Source organism: Physeter macrocephalus, chromosome 11 (genome assembly GCF_002837175.3).
Source record: "Physeter macrocephalus isolate SW-GA chromosome 11, ASM283717v5, whole genome shotgun sequence".
Classification (NCBI taxonomy): Eukaryota; Metazoa; Chordata; class Mammalia; order Artiodactyla; family Physeteridae; genus Physeter; species Physeter macrocephalus.
The window spans coordinates 104,619,507-104,640,179 of record NC_041224.1 but is presented as its reverse complement, the minus strand read 5'-3'; the positions used below and the strand labels follow the sequence as shown (position 1 = coordinate 104,640,179).

The 20,673-nt window shown below is 40.5% G+C and overlaps 1 protein-coding gene across 12 annotated transcripts in view; it reads right to left on the bottom strand.

The window, feature by feature from the left end:
- RYR3 (ryanodine receptor 3) overlaps nucleotides 1-20,673 on the bottom strand; it is a 570,442-nt gene that overhangs the window by 324,522 nt on the left and 225,247 nt on the right. For all 12 annotated transcript variants that reach the window (XM_055088336.1, XM_055088341.1, XM_055088340.1 and 9 more), the window contains exon 3: nucleotides 13,400-13,507. In XM_055088336.1, the coding sequence (XP_054944311.1) occupies nucleotides 13,400-13,507 (108 nt within the window). The remainder of the gene's footprint in view (nucleotides 1-13,399; nucleotides 13,508-20,673) is intronic.

Here is a 20,673-nt window from a genome sequence, read left to right as displayed (position 1 = left end):
CAATAACATCAAAAAAATAAAATCCTTAGGAATAAATTTAGCCAAGGAGGTAAAAGATTTTTACACTGAAAAATACAAGACATTGATGAAAGTGAAAAAGACACAAATAAATGGAAAGATGCCCTGTGTTCATGGATTAGAAGAATTAATATTGTTAAAATGTCCATACTACCCGAAGCCATCCATAGATTCAATACATTCTCAATCAAGATTCCAATGGCATTTTTCATAGACATAGGAAAAACAATATTGAAATTTGTACGGAACCAAACTGTATTACAAATATACAATAATCATACCTTTATGGTACTGGCATAAAAAACAGACATATAGGCCAATGGAACAGAATTAAGAGCCCAGAAGTAAACTCATGCATATATCATCAACTAATACTTGACAAGGGAGCCAAGAATACTCAGTGGAGAAAAGACAGTCTTCTCAATAACTGGTTCTGGGAAAATTGGATATTCACATGTAAAAGAATGATCTTACACCACTCGAAAATTAACTCAAAATGGATTAAAAACTTGAATGTATGACCTGAAACCATAAAACTCCTGGTAAGAAATGTAGTGGAAAAAACTCCTTGACATAGGTCTTGGCAATGATTTTTTGGATATGACACCCAAAGCAAATGCAACAAAATTAAAAATAAACAAGTGGGACTACATCAAACATAAAAACTTCTGCACAACAAAGCAAACAATCAACAAAATGGAAATGGAAGAAAATATTTGAAAGTCATATATCTGAAAAGAGGTTAATATCCAAAATACATGAAGAACTCAGACAACTCAATAGCAAAAAACTCCAAATAATTCAATTAAAAAATGGGCAAAAGATTTGAAGTGACATTTTTCCAAAGACACACAAAGGCCAAGTATATGAAAAGGAGCTCAACATCAGTACTCATTAGGGAAATGATATATCACCTCGTGCTTGTTAGAATGATTATTATCAAAAAGACAAGAGATAGCAAGTGTTGGCAAGGATGCAGAGAAAAGAGAACCCTCGTGCACAGCTGGTGGGAATGTAAATTAGTGTAGTCACTATGGAAAACTGCATGGAGGTTCCTCAAAAGATTTAAAGTAGAACTACCATATGATCCAACAATTCCACTACTGGGTATTTATCTGAAGGAAATGAAATGATTGTGTCAAAGAGATATCTACACACTCCATGTTCAGTTCAGCATCATTTACAATAGTGAAGATATGGAAGCAACCAAAGTGTCCATCAACAGATGAATGGGTAAAGAAAATGTGGTACAATGGAAGACTATTCAGTCATAAAAAGAAGGAAATCCTGCCAGTTGCAACAACATCAATGGACCTTGAGGGCATTATGCTAAGTGAAATAAGTCAGACGAATACTGTATAATCTACTTATATGTGGACTCTAAAAAAACCCAAACTCATAGAAAATGATATCAGATTTGTGGTTACCAAGGCAAGGAATGGGCAGTAGCGGAATCGGGTGAAGGTGGTTAAAAGGTACAAACTTCACTTATAAGATAAAGAAGCCCTGGGGATATAATGTACAACATGATAACACTACCATATGGTATGTTTGAAAGTTGCTAAGAGAGTAAATTCACAAGGAAAAACAATGTTTTTGTAATTATGTATATGAGGTGATGGATATCACCTAAACTTATCACGGCAATCACTTTACAATATGTGTATGCCAAGTTGTCATGCTGTAGACCAGTGTTGTATACAAATTATATCGCAATTAAACAAAAATGAAAAGAATACTGCAATTGATTTCTGCTCTTTATACTCAGAGAGATCACTGCTGACTGTGAATGAGCCTCAGAAACCTGAAGAAGTAAATATGTTATCTAAAGAGTCTGCAGGGAGAGGGAAAGTCAGAGGAACAGACAGACTGTCTTGAACCAGAGCAGCTAAAAAATTCCTGGTAACTTATCACTGTCTAGTAATTAATATGCATCTATAGCCGTTTACAGTAGCCGAGACTGCATTCTTGAGAGAGCCCGGGACTACCGCAGTCCTATTGTTTCTCCCACTGACATTGACTGAAATCAGCGTAGCTAATAAATCATGAATTTGTATATCCCTGTTGCCCTACACACCAAAGTGGCTGCCCAGAGGGAACAATGAACTGGGAAACAGCAGTGGCTCATTCTCTTGGCGACCCAGGTCAATCACCTGGGGTCAGAGAAGTGTGGCTCCTGCTGTTCAGACCTCTCCCAGGCCCTTAGCATCACCCGGGGCTGAGGCCTGCCTGGGTGCAATATGGGAGTAGAAAAGGGAGGTGAATCCACCACAAAGTTTACAACCCTGAGCAGAGCAAGAGGTTCTGAAATGCTAGCATCTTGCTAAATATACACCCTCCATTTTCCCCATTACTGGAAATCTCTGGATGAAATTGGTATAGAAACATGTTATTGGACCCTGTTAAAGGCTGAGATAAAGAATGTGAATTTGAGATATTGTATTACATCAGGTCATTTTTTCCAAAATTTGTGTAAATCCTAAAATTGGATCAGAGTTTGCCAACAGTCCCTTTAGCAAGCTGACGTGGGAAAATCCCCATGAGGGCAGGAGATAAGGTAAGGTTGCTGCGGTTGTAACATGGGGAAACAGTCCTACAAACTACTGGGGCAAAATGCCAGGTCCTCTGGCCCCTGGAGCTGTGTCCTGAACACAACGTACTGCGTTAACTTAGAGAATCAGCACCATGGATAGCTCTCTCTGATTGCCTGACTAAAAAAGGTGTCTCAAGAATTACAATTCAGTTAGCGGTATCCACTAATAAGATAAAATCTAGAGATTTTTGTACTCCAGCAGTAATTCTGAAAATTTCTAACCAAGTCATAAACTTCAGAAAAGGGACAACTATTTAAAGATATACACATATAGTTTTTAAAAAAAAAGGGATGAATTCAACTTACCTTCCTAATACCTCACAAAAGACATGCAGACAGGGGTTTTCAGGAGTGGTCATGCCATGAGTTTCCATCACTGGCCCCAGCACCAACCAGAGGGCAGGACTCAGGGGAGTCAGGACGAGGAAACACTTCCTCAAGCAAATCCCCAAAGGCTGTTCTTCAGCAGAAGCCTGCACGGTGCTGGCCACACTGACACAGGCACAGCTCCGAATTCATGCTTAAGAACAACATCCTGGCTCTCCTGCCCACCGCCCTCTACCTTATAAAAGCAGATGAGCAGCAGAGAAATGGGGCAGGGAACCCAGCCTCTAGCCACACATCACTAATGAGATGGAAGCGGGTGATTCTTAATAACGTGCTGACTCCACTTCTCTCCATGACAAAAACAAAAGAGGCACAACTGGTGCCTATGAACTCAGAGGCCTCTTCCTTCCATCACGGAGCTAAGACCTGGAGTTATCCACCAAGGAAGATGTGAATAACTACCACCAACAAGGGCACCAACTATCTGGGTTTCATCAGAAATTTTTTGTAAATAAGCCAAAGCACATGTCTGGTGTTTGGCTGAAACTACTTAGAACGTGGAGTCCACGAGCTGTACATGAGAATACGCCTTAGGGGTTCACAAGCTCAAGAACTGGTGCAATTTCAACAACAGGACCAAAACGGATCATCCATGGTTGCCAATCTTACTTTTTGCCCAATAAAGGCATTTATGAAAGAACTAAAGAAAGAAAGAAAGGAAGGAAGGAAGGAAGAAAAGAAAGAAAAGAAAGAAAGAAAGAAAAAAAGAAAGCTGTCACACTGTCACAATAATTTTCAAAAAGAAAACACACCAACTTTATTACAGTTATAAAATACTAAAAAGGACATAATCATTATGCTAAATGAAATAAGCCAGATAGAGAAAGACAAATACTACTGTATGATAACACTTATATGTGGAATCTAAAAAACACAACTAACTAACAAAAAAAGAGCAGACTCACAGATATTGAGAACAAACTAGTGGTTACCAGCTGGAGGGAGGAGGGGTAATACAAGGTGGGGAAAGTGAGAGGTACAAACTATTGGGTGTAGGATAGACTACAAGGATGTATTGTACAACATGGGGAACATAGCCAATATTTTGTAATAACTGTAAAGGAGTATAACGTTTAAAAATAGTATAAAAAATAAATATTTTTTAAAAAGGACATAATCACAGAAAATAAGAAAGGCAGAACTTTCCATTTATAAAGTTTGCTTAATGAAACAATTCATACATTGTCTTTATTTTCCTACTTTTCCTGATGACCTGCAGATTCTTCCTCATGGACAGACACCGGTCCTGGAAGAGCATCCTAAGACGTTCAGGAGCCACTAATGTAGTTCAGAGGCCCCATGTTGCAGAGGGGTAGAACAAGGCCCAGAGAGCAGCAAGGCCAGAGACAGAATGCCCAGCCCCTGCTCGTCCTGCACTTCCCTCCCTCCCATCAGATCCCCCCTCCCCACTCAGTACCAACCTAAGTCTCAGTTACAGGAGACGTCAGGTAAAAACAAGCGTTCTGCCTTTAGCTTTCCTCCTCTTCCTCTACAGAGCTGGAGGCCCTTTTACCCCATGAACTCCCTACATCTTGTTCTTATTCTTGTGTTCTTTCCATTTGATGCCGTTTGGTCATTCCAGATGCTTCCATTGTAAAACCAGATATTAGTAATCATAGGATTGGGACACTGGCTACAGGGTTTTTACTCCAGTGAGGATTAAAGCGCCAGTTGAGGTAAGGGTTTCTCTGGAACCAAGTTAATTTTTCTTTACCAGAATTTCCAAATAGAATAGGATTTCATTAAACTTTCATGAAATGAAAATAAGCTGGAGTTTTTTCTAGTTCACTGAGTTTTCCCTACAAATACATAATTTAAACTCTGGTAGCTATTAAAAGTAAATTACACGATCAAAGGAAAAGGCTAATAAATAACTTGAAAGGTTTCTCTTCTCCCAGGATTTCTTGAATTCCAAATGTGCTTCATTTTTAAAAAGGTAAGCAAGCTCTTAAAATGAAAGATTTCCCCTAATTCAAATATCCCACAATTCGGGATTTAAAAAATTGCTAAAAATGCAGCTGAAATTCATCTCTGCCCCCGCCCCCCACAAACTAGTTATTAAAAAAAAATTCAGCAAAATTTCTCTTCAAATCATCTCACATAAGAATACAAGTGTTTACTTACTTAGCACGCACTGGAGAAAGTTTAAGTACCCCAATCCCACCTCACTCCTCTAAGAAGCTTTAATGAAGATGTTTAAATTTTTTTACAATTAAAATGTAAAGAACACACACACACACACACACACACACACACACACACACACACAAACACACACAAACATATACAACCACTGAAAACTACATTTAGTCCAGCCTTGGGGAAGACTCTCAAGCTTCCTAAGACAACTGAGGTCATTGTGACAGGACTATATTCACAGAGCATTTGAATGTCCATAGCAACAATGAGAAGAATTCCAGGGTTTGTGTAACATCAGCCAAGCTATACATTATCACATTTGCAAAATAACCCCAAGATCACACAGGCATACTGATTTTAAGCAGGAGGTACTGACTTCAGAATGAAAAAAAATTCCACCAAAGAAAAGGCAATTCCACTCAAGCTGAAACACTATATTCAGAAAGGGGGGGGGTTTATAGAGTCTGGAGCTTTAAAAATTAATTCTGTGGGTTCTTTACTTGAAAATGCTTCTACTCAGGATATGAATAAATGTAAAAAGCCAGTTAACTTTAATGGTTATTCTTAACTGTTGAAATTAACATTTGATTTTTCTGCTGGTTGACTTTGGGGAAGTTGCATGAGAAAGGGAAAATATCCAAGTAGCTTCTTCCATTTTTATTATGAATTCCAGCCTTCCGGAAGAGCAGAGCTGGAGTTGCATAATAGACTAGGCAAGTCTGAAGCACTGAGAAGCTTGGAGTAAGGCAAGGCTGCACACTTCTGTCATCTCACCAACTTGAACCCTATGGCCACAGGCCATCTAGACCATAGTCAGAGGGAAAAAGAATTCCAAAACAATTTTCAATATCTCGAAGGAAAAAAAATGAGTCCACAGGCAAGCCATCCTTGTAATTTCAGAGCAGCAGTTTAACAAGCTTCTTGGCAACAAATTCCTAAGTGTGCAGCCACCTTTAATTCCACCAGATTGAAGTGTGTGGTGCGGTGGTGTTTTTTTAAATTGCAGAGGCACAAAGGATGGAAACTGCCCTGAACGCTCACAAGTGAAAAGCCCAGTTCATTACAAATACAGCTGGAGTCAGCTGTCCATGCAAAGTACATGTACAGTAAAGGAGTGAATAACATACCCATTCCGAGAGGTCACTGAGCTAGCAAAATCCAAAGCAAAACAGTAAATGGATATTTTAGTGTGTGCCAGTCTTGCTGAAAGCTTTCAAGTCATTTGAGGAATCTGCTGATACTTACGATAGAGAAAGACCCCAATGGGAATAGAGGGTATGAAGTTCCTACCTGGTGAATATTTTGTGATTTTGGCTAGAAGAAAGCAGTGGCATTAGATGTTAAAGTTTGTTTTTACTTTTCCAGTACTACTGTGCTGATGTCATCAAGAAACTAGCAAGCAAGCAACATGCTGTAGCCGAAATTTGTCTGCAGCATTTTTTTTGTAATTACATTTATGCAAGAAAATCCACCCAAGGAAAATGGTCAGTACCCACATCAGAAAATTTGGAATTTCTTTTTCTTAGAAATACTGCAAACAATCCATTAGAGTTTTTCTTTTACCAAAGAGGAGTTTTCTTCTTTTACCAAAGAGGAGTTTTCTTACCATGAAGTAAGGTCTTCCAGATGGCAAATTTTAATGAGATATCATGTTATCGAAAGACCGGTTCAACAGTAAAATATGAGTTACTTGCACACGTTTTCATTAGTATTAGCTTATCAGAGAAACATTAAAATCCATTATATCAGCATAAAATTCTAAAATCATAGCCTAAAATGAGCGAGAACAGTAAGGAAGGGGAAAGAAAGTGAGAAGAGACATAAGTTTAATGACAATTTGGTCTGTGGAAAAATACATTAAAAACCTTAGTTTGGAGCCCTTTCATTATTGTTTAATTTCTGAAAATAATATCTGGCTCTTTGAAGAAAGAAGTTCTGTCAGAACTGCAGAATACATCCCATATTCTTCCAAAAGAAAATTTATAGGAGATTCACGTCTCAAAAAAAAAAAAAATTAAAACTATACTGTCATCACTTAGTGCTTTAGGGTTGATGTTTTGGATGGAGTTTGAAAAAATTCTCTTTGTCCACACCAAGGCAGAAAGAGAATAAATGCATTTATCCATCTACTTAAAATCATGGGAGCCGGGGTCTCCAGAATAACAGCTAATACCAACAGGCTAAAATTTCCACAGCTAATTGGTGATGGGTTATTGTCAATGGGACACACCAGAGGAAGTGAGATGGTGACACTTTTCTATTTTAACTTGGTGCATTGCAACCATCACAGACAGGAGGAAGCTCTCTTTCATCTTGCTGTCTGTCCTATAGAGATGGTGAAACCAAAGCCCAGGGCAGTGAGAGATTTGCCCACAGTTAAACTTCCAGTAGGTGGCAGTACTAGGACTAAACCACCTAACAGCTTTGTCACCAAACAGGCTGCCATGAGCTCTAACATGGGGCAGGTTTTAAAGAGTAGTTTTTGGTATATAAACCCCTCAAGCTTTTGCATGTAAGAGCAATTTCACCAAATGGGTTTGGTTATTTTGTTAAGACAAAAATATTATTTTTTTGTAGCAGGTGTGGATGAGCAGCCAAAGGTTAAAAAAAGAAATGGAAGCATCCCAAATCAGAAGGTTATTTTTCTCCCTTTCAAAAGAAAAAGTAGGATCAAGTCAAACACGTTAAGAATTTAATACTGTGGTATCTGGCTCTTGTCCATTAGGCAGTAGGCACAGGTAACATCCACAGGATGAACAAGCCGACAGGCGGTGGCACTGGAGAGGGGAGGTCCTGAGTGGGACTACCGAGGAGATACTTGGAGAGCTTGACGCAGTGGCTTTTTACCAACTAGTGCAAAGGAAGTTCAGACTTGAACACCTAATAAAGTGATTTTTGGTGCATCCTGTCTACCCTAGCTTTAGGGCATATATGGGCGGGTCCTGGGACTGACATACCGACACATGCAGAAGTGACTTTGTACTTTTTCTCCAAAGGAAATCTTATGCCCTATTTTAAAGGTGTAATTAATGCTCACTGTTAGATTTGACTCATTAAATAATTTCTTTCTTTTAAAAAACATCAGTGGGGACCAGGTTTATTTAGAATTGTGTACAAAGTTTCTCCATCAGTCTTGTACCCTCCCCACATACATACCAAAATAAATTCTCATTCTGGCTCTTTTCTGACAATGATGAAGGGAAGACAAAAACCTCAGAAAATTGAGAGGCTACATCTGGATGATGGGGGTTGTCCCTTCTCTTCCATAATAGAGAAATGATGGTGGGAACTCAGGGTCCCAGGAATAAAAAGGTAAGGCTCCTATTTGCCTTCTTCATTCTGGATGAGTTCGCACAAGATCTCTAAATCTGGGCACAGCCAGAACTCAAACTTTAGACAATGGGCTTCTAATTCCCCTCATCAGCATCTGTTTTGATTTGTTCATTACCTAACCATATCAGGGGAGATGCATTTATAGCAGGTTCTTTTTTAATGATGTTGTCACCTTTCTGTGACTAAATTTTCCGTGACCTTATAAGATGGATGAATGTCTTGATCTTGGCTACAAGGTAAGTATCTCATGACATGTACTTTAAATAACATTTACATGAATACAGCAAAATGTAAGATTATGCCTCCTTGGCCATTTACAAGGTCACACAATGCCAGGAGGCAACCCCTAGCTTCTCAGAAAGCATGGGCACGTCATCCCTGAGCCTGACAAATGTGCCACCACACGTATGCATTTCTTTAGCAACTGTGCTGCGTGTAGTATTCCCTGTTCTAAAGACAGGGGCATGTGAAAGGAGCCTGAAGCTCCTCCTAGTGTTAATGGGACCATCTCATAAGTAATATGGGGAATTAAAGGACCACCTCTCAGTGAGCTTCTCCGTGAGACAGGTTCTTGCAGAAAGAGTATCTTTCCAGGTCACATTTCCCAATCAAGTTTAAAAGGCTGAGTGTGTATTTGCATTCTAGATATTTTAGAATCTAAAGTCAAGAGTGATCTTATACAACTGTAACATTAATTCTTCTTACACGTATATTTCATCTCTTTCTTGTTTTTTAAGTAGTAAAAGTCTGACAGTGATTAAGTCAACTTTTAGAGAAAACCAGAGCCCTTATCAGGAGTGCAGCTGGTAATTGTGTAAATCAAGGCCTTTCATTTTTAAAAGCATTAGGTTCATTCACGTCAAAACCGATTTGTAGTTATTCGGCCCTCGATTTAACATGCACCTGGTCATACAGTGTGGGTCTCTCCTTCCTTTGAGGCATTTGAATATGCCTGAGGATCTGTGACAGGAGGAAGTAGACCAGAGATGAAAAGAGGAACCAATATTCATTTCCACACCCACAGACACCTGTCAGCATTTATTTAATTCTCACCCGACCCTATGAGGGAGGTTGCATTTTGAAGGTGTGGAAAGTCAGGTACAGAAAGGGGAAACAATTTGTCCCAGAGGTCACTTGCTCCAGTTTAGCCTGGACTGAAAACACATCTGCCTGACTCCAAAAACGGAGCTTCTCTCACTACAAATGCTCTGTATTCAAAGTCATTGCCATAGGATGATGAGGATTGAGGACTCAGAGGGAGATGGTGACATCCTTTTTAGCCCCAGGTCCTGCTGAAGGTGGTTGGGGACCTCACATACCATAGGTTCTATCAATCCAAAATGTGAAAATACCTTCCTATTTGTATGCAAGGATCTTACATCAAACTCCAGCTATTTAATTGGCCACAGCGCCAAGCATCCATCTCTTGGTAATATTCCCAGAATAACATCAGATGGCATTTAATCAGCGGTAAAGTGACCCAAGGATGAGTTTAGCGAAGGTGGACTCTGAGGGCCACTGATGTTCTCTGCCCCCAGGGCCTCCTCATCATTCATTCTCCTTTCCAACATAAAGCTGGGTCCCACAGGCTACTGGCTGTAGCTAAGGACATTTCCATAATAAACTCAGTCGTTAAACCAAGCTGGACACCTCTGTTTTCTTTGCTGGCGAAAGGAATTGCTGCAGAACTGTCAATCCTTGCAAAAAAAGCCTTCTATATGCTCATCAAACAAATAAACAAATAACCCATGTCATTTTTTTAAAAAGTTCAGTTGCTGTGCAGCAGTGAACAGACACAAAAGGACCAGTTTATGCCTAGAAGGAAAAATGACCGTCTTCAAAGCAACCCGTTTGGTGGTAGTCATGATCATTAGGGAAAGTAATATCTGTTAAAAAGCAGTAAATGTCTGTTTCCAAACAGAATGGACTGGCATGCAGAGGAGATGTGAACCCAGTCAAACATCCCCAGGCTCCCCGGAGAATCATTATGCTCTGTCGTGTTAATTCACTTCCTTCTTGATTTTTCCACTTTTTCTTTTTCTCCCCTGCTGAATATTATCACCTCAAATCAAATTAAGTACTAATAGTAAGTGCGCACAGCAATCACTTCAGAAAAGCAAAACATTCAGACTCAAGAGGTTATATAAAAATATTATTTCTCATAATAAAGATTGAGAGCCCAGATGGAATTGTGAGAGAGTTCTTGGAACTCTCAGTTATAGCAACTCTTCAGTTGCTATAACTTCAGTTATAGCAACTGAAGCTGCTGTTCAGGTAACTAGTGGAGCCACCAACAAATAATAAAATCTAAATCATTTAAAAAGAGTACCCTCTCCTATCTGTACTCCAGCTCTCTTTTCAAATCCCTTCCTCTAGCTCTAAGATCTCTAGTTATTAATAATAATAGCAATAATGTATCAAGATGGGAAATAACTGTTGGATCGCTCTTTTCTTTGGTAAAATGGCACAAAACAGCAATATGACACATTGGGAAATTTCAGAGTCTGACTCAACATGCTGACTGTTATCCAATGACTTTTTAATAATAAAAATGTCACGGATAATTTATTTTGGACTTGATTTTTCAAAGAGAATGGCTCCTCCAATAAGATTTAACATATTGGTTCTTAAATATTATAAATTAAAGATGGCCCCTGAAATATATAACTATATGGAATAAACTTCTGCTATACCATGGCTGGTAATTAAGGTGTGTCTTATTCATATGTTCCAAAACTGAGAATTCAATCTTATTAAATTGGTATTAGTATTCTATTTGGAAAATGAATTGTTATTTATTCTTTTTTAAAAGACAAATCAAGTTAAGACTATTGGTTAAGTTCTTGGCAACAAAGAAGAGAAAGGGTTATAAACAGAACTTTTCAATTTACTTTGTCATCTATAGGATTCCCTGAACTACTCAAACTAAATGGTAAAGAAAAAGAAGTCCTTTGAAATGCACTTTGTGAACAAACAAGATAAGAGAATGCACACAAGATAATTCTCCAGTTAACAAAGCTTCTCTCTATCTTCCCAATTTCTATCCTGGGTCATATATTGGCAGGGTCTAGCTGATCTTGATTGACACTGAAAGTGGTGATATTCCACATCAACCAGGTTTCTCTCGCCAAAGGTGTCTGTAAATCATAAGTTAAATATACTGGAAAGAAAAGTGAGCAATTAAAAAGTAATTTGTTCCACTGAACTGGAAACGTTTGAGGGTATGTACCTGAGGAAAGCATGGGGTACTGAGGTAAGTGTCAGGAGGAGGTGAACACAGATTTCAGTGAATATCAAAGGAACAAAAACTCATCTGTGTTAATGCTCTAAGGAAAAGCTATTTTCAGGTGGCTGATGAAAGCATACTATGCTAAGCTGAAAGAGTAAAGAATCGCAAGTATTGGTGTTAAGGACCCTAGAAAACTAATTAAACGTCCTAATTTTATAGATGAGAATGCTATGGCGTCAAGAGATTGGAAGACTTATGTAAGATCACATTAAGAGCTGGAAGATGCCCCAAATGTAAACATTGGTTCTCTTGAGTTTACGGTCATTGTCTCTTCTACCACCAATGAGACACTTCTTTATGTGTACGAGTTCTTTCAAGCCAAGTAATAAACTGTACTAGGTCCTGCAAATATTCCTACCTATGTGCAGTATAGGATGCAAAAAATTAGATTTGTAATTATAGTACACAATGATAAGAACTATTTACTGACTGTTGCTCAAGCAAGGGCGCCCATCCTAGACTTATGGGGTCAACAAAGGCTTCTCAGTCGACCTAATATCTAGACTCGTTCCTTGAAGGAGAAGTAAAGATTACATAAAGGAAGAGAGAGAGGAGGAGAAAGCTGTTTTACATGGAGGAAACAGCTGACACATATGATTGGAGGTAAAGAGAGTTGTCGTGTTTGAGGAAGTGAAGGGAATTCAACGTGGTTGGATCACTGAGTGCTTGGGGTTGGGGGGTGAGAGATGGGGCAGGAAAGGTAAGCAGGGCTCACCAAATCCTGAAGGCCTTTATGTCTAGTTAAGAAATTTGGGATTTCTCTTAAGGTAATGGGCAGACAGAGAATTTTAAAACAGTAAAGTGTAGTGATTAGATTTGCATTTTGGAAAGAACATTATGACAGTTGAGTGAAAAAAAAATGATAGGGGAGGTAGGCACAGAGGGAATCAAAGCAGTTAGTCTGAGGTAGTAATGCAGAAGATAAAGGATAGTCATCTAATAAAGTATCTAAGGGGTGTGGAGAGGGGTGTTTGGACTTCAGATATTCAGGCCATAGAATTAAAATAATTGATGATAAATGAATATAAATAGATGTGGGTCATCAGTGAAAGGGTCAAACATTACTCTGAAGTCTCTGGCCAAAGCCTTGCCTGGGAGACCTTTGGGAGACCATCATCCCTCAGTTAAAGACTTAGAGACAATTTTACCAACAATAGAAACTCAAGACAGCTTTGTACTTGCTCATCATGAGTGAAACTGTGGAAATCTGGGTACATGTCAAAGATTCTGCATTCTACAGGAAATCCTCTTCAAAATGCTGTAACCTGGTTGTGCTGCACTGAGGCAGTCATAAATCTCTGATGAGACTTTCCCAAGAAAAAACAAACAGCCTAACAGGTACCCATCCCCCTATCCCAAGGCCCTTTCAGCCTCTCCATATTTCCTAGTGGATTATGGGTTCAATGTCCTAAGCCCTGCTCAGGCAGCATTAATGGTGATCTATTCTATTTTCTGGTGGAAGTTCGTTAACCCAAAGGAAGCAGAGTTAGGGCTGCTAAGTAAGAGGAATAAGAGGATTGACTCAAGGAAACTGGAAAACTAAGGTTTTCTAGTTCAAAACTGGAGGAATGAATTGAGTTGTATACTTTTGGGCTATGGAGTGTCCCAATCCCCACCAAGGACATAATTCAGGTACTCACCCCTTCGCCGCCATTTTCACCTGTGTTGGCAAGCATTTCCTGTAGGGCTCTGACAGAGAGGGACTGTTCCAGTACAAAATTGCAGACGCAGAGATCTGGAGGAACATACTGTGGAAATAAAACCAGAATGAGGATACCTACTCATATCAGTTGGGGATCAGTCACGCAGTAACATCTCAAGGGCAAAGAGCCTATGAATCAAAGTAACACTTGGATCGATGGATGGATGAATGAGTACAAAAGGTACCTTTTTTTTTTATTCATGTTAAAATGGGTTTCAAGCTGGATTCTAAAGGATGAGGAGAAGAAAAGCCCCAAGTCTCAAGGGAAGAGCGACCAAAATGTCAGGATCAGCTTGAGTAATGGCTGGGGGCACACATGGGAGAAGAATACACATCCAGCCTTGCTGAAGAAGCAATGGCTGATCGACACTGATGTCTGGGTGGGACCAAAGGAAGAAAGTCACTGGGATCTCATCCACAATAATTTGTAAGAGGACAAGACCAGAATAGTGACCAAACACTCGGAAATAGTGACCAAAATAGGGAGCCCATTTACTTGTTAAGAAAATCTGGATACCACAGTGTAAAAAGAGGATTAAGAGCTATATAAATTTAATTCTGAACAAAGAAATTGGTGACCCCTATAACAATCATTCTAATTTATTATATGCTCAGGTAACACCATGATATTTTCAAACATTTCTCAAAAACAGACAGCCTTCTCTGCAGATTGACTAGTAATAGCTAATGCTCATTGAGTACTTTTCTGTGCCAGGTATTGTTTTAAGTGCTTTGCTTATATTGGCTCATTTAATTTTCACAATCACTCCATGTATACATACTGTTTATCTCTTAGTTTACAGCCGAGGAAACTAAGGCACAGAGAAGTTAGGTCACCTGCCCAAGGTCATGGTTTACACTTGGGTGAGTTGGATTCAAATCTAGGCACTCTGTCTCCAAATCCATACACTTAACTCTGTTCCTGCTGCTGATGAAAACATTACAGATTTTTTTCACAACTAGACTACTTTCTTTTTTAAAAAAATAAATTTATTTATTTATTTATTTATTCATTTTTGGCTGCGTTGGGTCTGTTACTGTGTGCAGGTCTTCTCTAGTTGTGGTGAGCGGGGGCTACTCTTTGTTGCTGTGCGTGGGCTTCTCACTGTGGTGGCTTCTCTTGTTCTGGAGCACGGGCTCTAGGTGCGTGGGCTTCAGTAGTTCTGGCACGTGGGCTCAGTAGTTGTGGCACACAAGCTTAGTTGCTCCACGGCATGTGGGATCTTCCCGGACCAGAGCTTGAACCCGTGACCCCTGTATTGGCAGGCGGATTCTCAACCACTGCGCCACCAGGGAAGCCCTAGACTATTTTCAAGCAAATATTTAAGTTTTATATTTATGCAAAACACAGTGCTTGGTATTGAGAAAGATATAAAGACATGCAAAACAAAATCAATGCTCTTCAGGAGTTTACAATCCGGTTCCACGATACATCATTTTCCTTGGGAATACAGCTTATATTCACCTTGCACACCAAGCCTTTGTTTCTTCTGTGATATTGGCTGAACATTGACACCATCAGAGTAACAGGAATAAGGAATGAGGGCCAGAAGTCACCAACAGCTATGTCTAACACTCGGAGACAGGTAACGCTGTTTCTATGGAGCTCCAACTTAAAAGCTAAAAGCAAGCCTGCTATTAAAGCACAGATAACCCCTCTGACTTTCAACATTTTCATTTTTTAAATAAAGATTATGGAATTGGTGATCTTTAATTTCCCTTTAATTTCCAAGTGTTTGTACCTTCTTCCTCCTCCTCCCCAACCTCAATGCCCTCAAAAATAAAATGATGTCCCACTTGTTGGACCTGCCCACTCTTTCCCTTTAGTAAAGTTTTAAGACCCCCTTAAGCCAAGAGTGGCTCATCCTATACTGAAGGACACTGGCCCATGGGTGACGTACATTTTGCCACTTAAATACTTTTCTACTTAGGATCTCTACAGTCAGAAACCCTAAAAACCCAGACTCCCTGGAATTCTGGTGTTACAGGAAATTGCCCAGTTCTCTTTATGAACATGATGTAACCAAGGAGAAACTGTATGTAACACGAGGAGACAACAGCCTTTATTTTACATTTCTTGCTTCGTTTTCAACATTTGTTCTTGCTGCAGGTAATTAACTCATTTGTATGAGACTTGAGCAAGCAGACGGCTGGTGATGCAGGGCAAGGCTTCACATCAGGAAGTGTTTTTAGAGTACATATCGCATCATTACAAGTACCGGACAATAATATGATAAAGCATTTCCCTAAAGACCATAAGCCATAAATATATATAGTCCGACTCCGTCTCCCAAAAGAGGATGCCACCTCAGAAGATTTTACAGAGGTTTTTTTCCTACCACATCTTGGTCTATCTGGATCTCATGTCACCAGAATAGGAAGCAAAAAGAGCTAGGGTTTGAGTGTCTCCTCTCCCTCTTTCACTTCACTAGAGCATGAGATTTGGAGATTTCTCTATTCAGGAATGTCTACATGTATGGGTGTGTTTTGGCTAATCAACTGAATGACCCCAACATGCACGCTCACTTTTACAAGAACCCTATTTAGTCCAGTCTCTTTAAGACAGAAACCTTCACAGCTCCAAGTGCTAGAGATCCTGCCCTTATACGAGATTGTGTGATTCTGTCAGCTCTCTTTCCTCCTGTTCTGGTGTGCTTGGACAGGGATAGGAGTTCTCCCCCGGCGATGCCATCCCCCATCCTGATAGAGGACCACGGATACCAGACACGAGGCATGCTCCAATTACATTTTTCTTTTCCCTCCAGATATGAAAAGTCCCAAGGTGGTCATGATTTAATTACTGGTACAAATGGGTACATTTACAGAGGGAGAGTGAGCATATGGGGAGGAAGCATCTCATATGGGAACACTGTATCTGCCACTGGTTTACACAGTTTCCTTACAGTTTCGTTTTTCTTCCTCGAGAGTGTGGTCCTGCCTGGACTCTCCGTGCTCAGGGATAAGGTCACGCCACTCCAAGAGCAGGCAGAACAACCTGTGGGGTGGGGAACAGGGCAACAGGAATATCTGGAGGAAAACAAAACGCAGCTAGCAGCTTGTGGCATGGAGTGCAGAGCACAGAGCCATCTGACCTACTCCACCAGCTGCCATCCTTAATTAAACTCCACACCAGCCTGAGCTCTCACCTCCACATTTCCCAAGAATGAGCCAAGGCCACTGGTCCATCAAAGCTAATTTGTCTGCAGCATGAGAGTTCCCCCAGGAGGCTGGCTCATTGTCTCTGTGCTCTGGAGCCTGTGCCTCGGTCACTGCCTGGCAGGCGTGGGGCATGTGTTTGATGATTCTCAGCACGGAGAGAAGGGCTCTGTTGACATCTGTTCTGAAGTAGCTCCTCATCACTCTCCCCAGCCCTGTCCTCAGCCTAGAGAAGCACCATGTTTCCAAATGTCCTACAGAAAACCTTGAGACGCCAGGGCTCTGCATAAGCCAGGAACTAGGTATTCATTTCACCCCACTATGTAGAAAACAGTGAAAGGGAAGGCCTATGGACCCTCCATGTTCCATAAATCTATGTAACATATACTTCGCTGCACTCAAAGTATTTTTCTGGGACTTACTAAGTCCAAGAAGGTGGGAATTTAACACTCCTGTTATTGGATTCATTTAGCATTTTTCTACCTAGCACCCCACAATGTACACTCACCAGGGTACTAGTTTGTACGAGGCAATCCTTCAGGGAAATGAAGAGAAGACGTAGTTAACAGAAACAGGGCTGCTCTCCCTCTATTATGCTGTTAACCACAGTCGCTGTGGCTTATATAGTTCTTCACGCAATGCAGTCTGTTTCCCTAGACTGTGGGTATCTTGCAAGATCTGTGTCTGACTCTACTTTTTCTATCCTTAGTAGACAGTACAGCAAGTGCTCAACTCAACCCTTCTTGAGCTGACTCTCTGTGTCCTAGACTATCCGAGAGTATGTGACTGATGGTAGCTGTGGTTGCAGCACTGAGCATGCACTTGCCTGTTGAGCCCCTTCCCCAAGCCTCCTGCTTAAGATTCAAGGGACCCTTCTTCTCTCATCGTCATGGGTCTCCTCCCACTTCTCTGTCAGCCCATCTGGCTCTCATACGGCCACGCCTCAAAAATATGCCCTGTAAGTGCAGCAATGGCTTTGAATGAGAAGCAATATAGGTTATATTGGTTAAGAGCAAACCCTCTAGCACAGGATTGCCTGAGGTCCTATCTCTGTTCAACTGCTTATCAGCTGAATGACGTCAGGCAGATAACTTAGTCTCTTTGTCTCAGTTTCCTTACCTGTAAAGTAGAGATCTCATAGTACCCACTTCTCAGAATAAACTAATTTTTTATATTTAAAGAACTTACTATACGGTCTGGCACACAGTAAATACTCAATAAATGTCAAATGTTGTCCACACAGGGCAGTGCAATCCACATATCAATAACTCACTTAAATGTTTATGTATATATCTACTATTTTTGAAGTTCTTATTTTGTGTAAGGATAAGGCAAAATCCCTGCTCTTTAAGGTTGTGAGGTCTCGTGGAGTATTGGGGAAGCAAACGGAAAATTTCCAAAGTATGATTCAAAAGGCCCATAGGTGGGTAAGGAAGCGTGAGGAAGCACCCAGAGTTGAACAGGGCTAGAGTGGAGAGAGGGGGAGGGGGAGGGGAACAAGCAAAGGGAGGTGAGAAGTGAGGCTGAGAAAGAAGTAGGTGCTAGACTGAGGGTCTTGAGTCATCCTGCCAAGGATTTTGGACTCTGTCTTCAGTGCAATAGCCTACATTCAAGGAAGCGACCAAATCAAATGTGCATCTTTGAAAGATCACTGCAGGTCCAGTGTGAAGCGGGCTAGACCAAGGCAGAGAAACTACTTAGGAAGTTGTTGCAATAAACTGGTTACAAGGGGACAATGGCATGAATTAAAGTAATGGTACTCGAAATGGAGATAAAGCAGTGAATTTGAAAAATCTTCAGAAGTTAAGAGAGAGAAGATCTGGTGACTAATTGGACGTAGGAGAGGAGTGGAAGATAACCAGTGTTTCTATCGGATGGAAAAAGAGTGCAAAAAAGAATTCAGGAAGAACAAGCCACACCAAGGGTCAAAAGTACCACGAAGACAGTAATGGCACTCGGCAAACTGTCCCTGGATCTCCATTTGGGCAAGAGAATGATGATGGGAGAGCAAAGTCTCTGAGATGATGTAGTGGTATCCCTGCAGGTGTCAGTGGAGGGAGGCTCACCTGGGAGAAGAGAAGGAATCTGAGAGAATGACACATGTTCTCCACAGAAGGAGAATTCCTGGAGACCCAGCAACCAAAGTCAGCCCAAGTAACCTTACTTCCCACCCCATTAGGCAGTCAGCCAATATTTAGAGAACCTAACAGTATGCATTCAGTACTGTACTAGCTGCTGTGGGGAACAAAAGAGAAAAGACATGGTTTCTATCCTTTAAGGAATTCTTAAGCTATTTGAAGAGACAGATCTACTATAGATGAGACTTTATGAAACAATAAAAAAGTTTACATTCAATGCTAAATTGGAGAGTATGAGTTATATGTCTTGCAGGACCAAGAGGCCTCTCAGCCATGTTGGGATGGGGAAAGGCCAGCCCAGGCTGGAGCGTGGCCTAAAGAGGGTTTACGTGGGCAAGTAGCTCCTGGCACAGAGCCAGAACTCGAATTTTTGTTTAATGAATGAACAAGATGGGAGAGTTATTCTTCCATTTCCTTGTGTGGATTCTTCCCTTCTGTTTAAAATTCCATTCGTTGAAGCAGCATTTTTAAGTTATAGGCTTTCTAGAACCTCTGTCCTTACTTCCCTTTGCTTTTTCACATAATTCACCATCCCCCCAACTCACCTCCATGGGCACTGTGTCTGCTGGCAAGAGGCAGAGCTGGACTCTGTCCCCAGTGGTCTGGCTTCTACATGCCTTGTTTGTTCCATTTCACCACAGTGCCTCACACAGGACTGATAACCATCTCCCTATGATGGCTCAATGCAGTCCTACTCAAAGACTGGATGAGAAGACTTCCCAAGCCCTCGGGGGCAGAAAATCATTCTCTCCTCCAGAAAATGTTCCAGGTCAATCTGGCCCCACTAGGTACAGTGTGGCATTGGATAAGACCAACTTTCTACGGGTGAGCATCAGGATGGCTAGAGATGGGACATGTAGCTTGTATTTCAGGAGCTTTAAGCACTTCACAGACATGATCTCATCCACCTACAGCAGACATGAGCTCATTTGTGGACTGCCTCTCTGTTACTGATAACACATAATTATTTGTAATGTGTTTATACTTCAAAGGCAGAGCCGATCGTTAACCAAACTAACACCTACATCTCATCCCAAGCAAGTTTTAAGTATTTATGCAGTTAAGCGCCTTTTAAATCTACCTTTGTCACCTCTGCTAAGTTTTTGATAGATTATAATGAAGAAAGTTATATAGTGAATATTTAAACCTGAAGCTGTTGCCCAGTCTCTGTATTTCTACAAAAATAGTTGGTGGCTTTACAACTATTTTAGAGGTGGGTCAACTGAGATACAAAGGAATTAGGTAAAACTTATATGGGCAAGTGGAGAAATAAGAATAGAATTCATATATACATTTAAAATGTATCTATTTACCTATCTATATAATTTTAGCAGGTACTGTACTAAATCCTTTATAAATATTACCTCAGTTAACTATTACATCAACTCTTTTAGCAAAAAGATTATAGATAGACAGTTTATAAATGAGAAAACTGAGACTCATAAAGGTTGAAACACTTCCCCACAACCACATGCTGATAACAGCATTTAAATCGGGAATTCCAAACTCAACGCTTTCTGATACTGTGTCAATATTCCTGAAGAGAAGGTTCTCATCCTTATACCAACATTGGGTTGTGGAACTCTAATTCTACTAGGCTACTTCCTCCCAATTCTTTTTTTTTTTTTTTTTTTTTGCCACACCGAGCAGCATGTGGGGAGCTTAGTTTCCCAACCAGGAATCGAACCCGTGCCCCCTGCAGTGGAAGCACAGAGTCTTAACCACTGGACCACCAGGGAAGTCTCCTGCCAATTTTTATACTTTAATAATTTAAGGACTTCATATTAGGTTCTTGACTATCTCAGGAAGAGTTCTCTACTCTGGAATGGCTACTGCAAAGATTATGGGCTGCAGTTTGTGGGACTATCGGGGCTCAAGAGCTTTCTAAAATTGCGATTCCTGGCAAGCAAGCTCATTT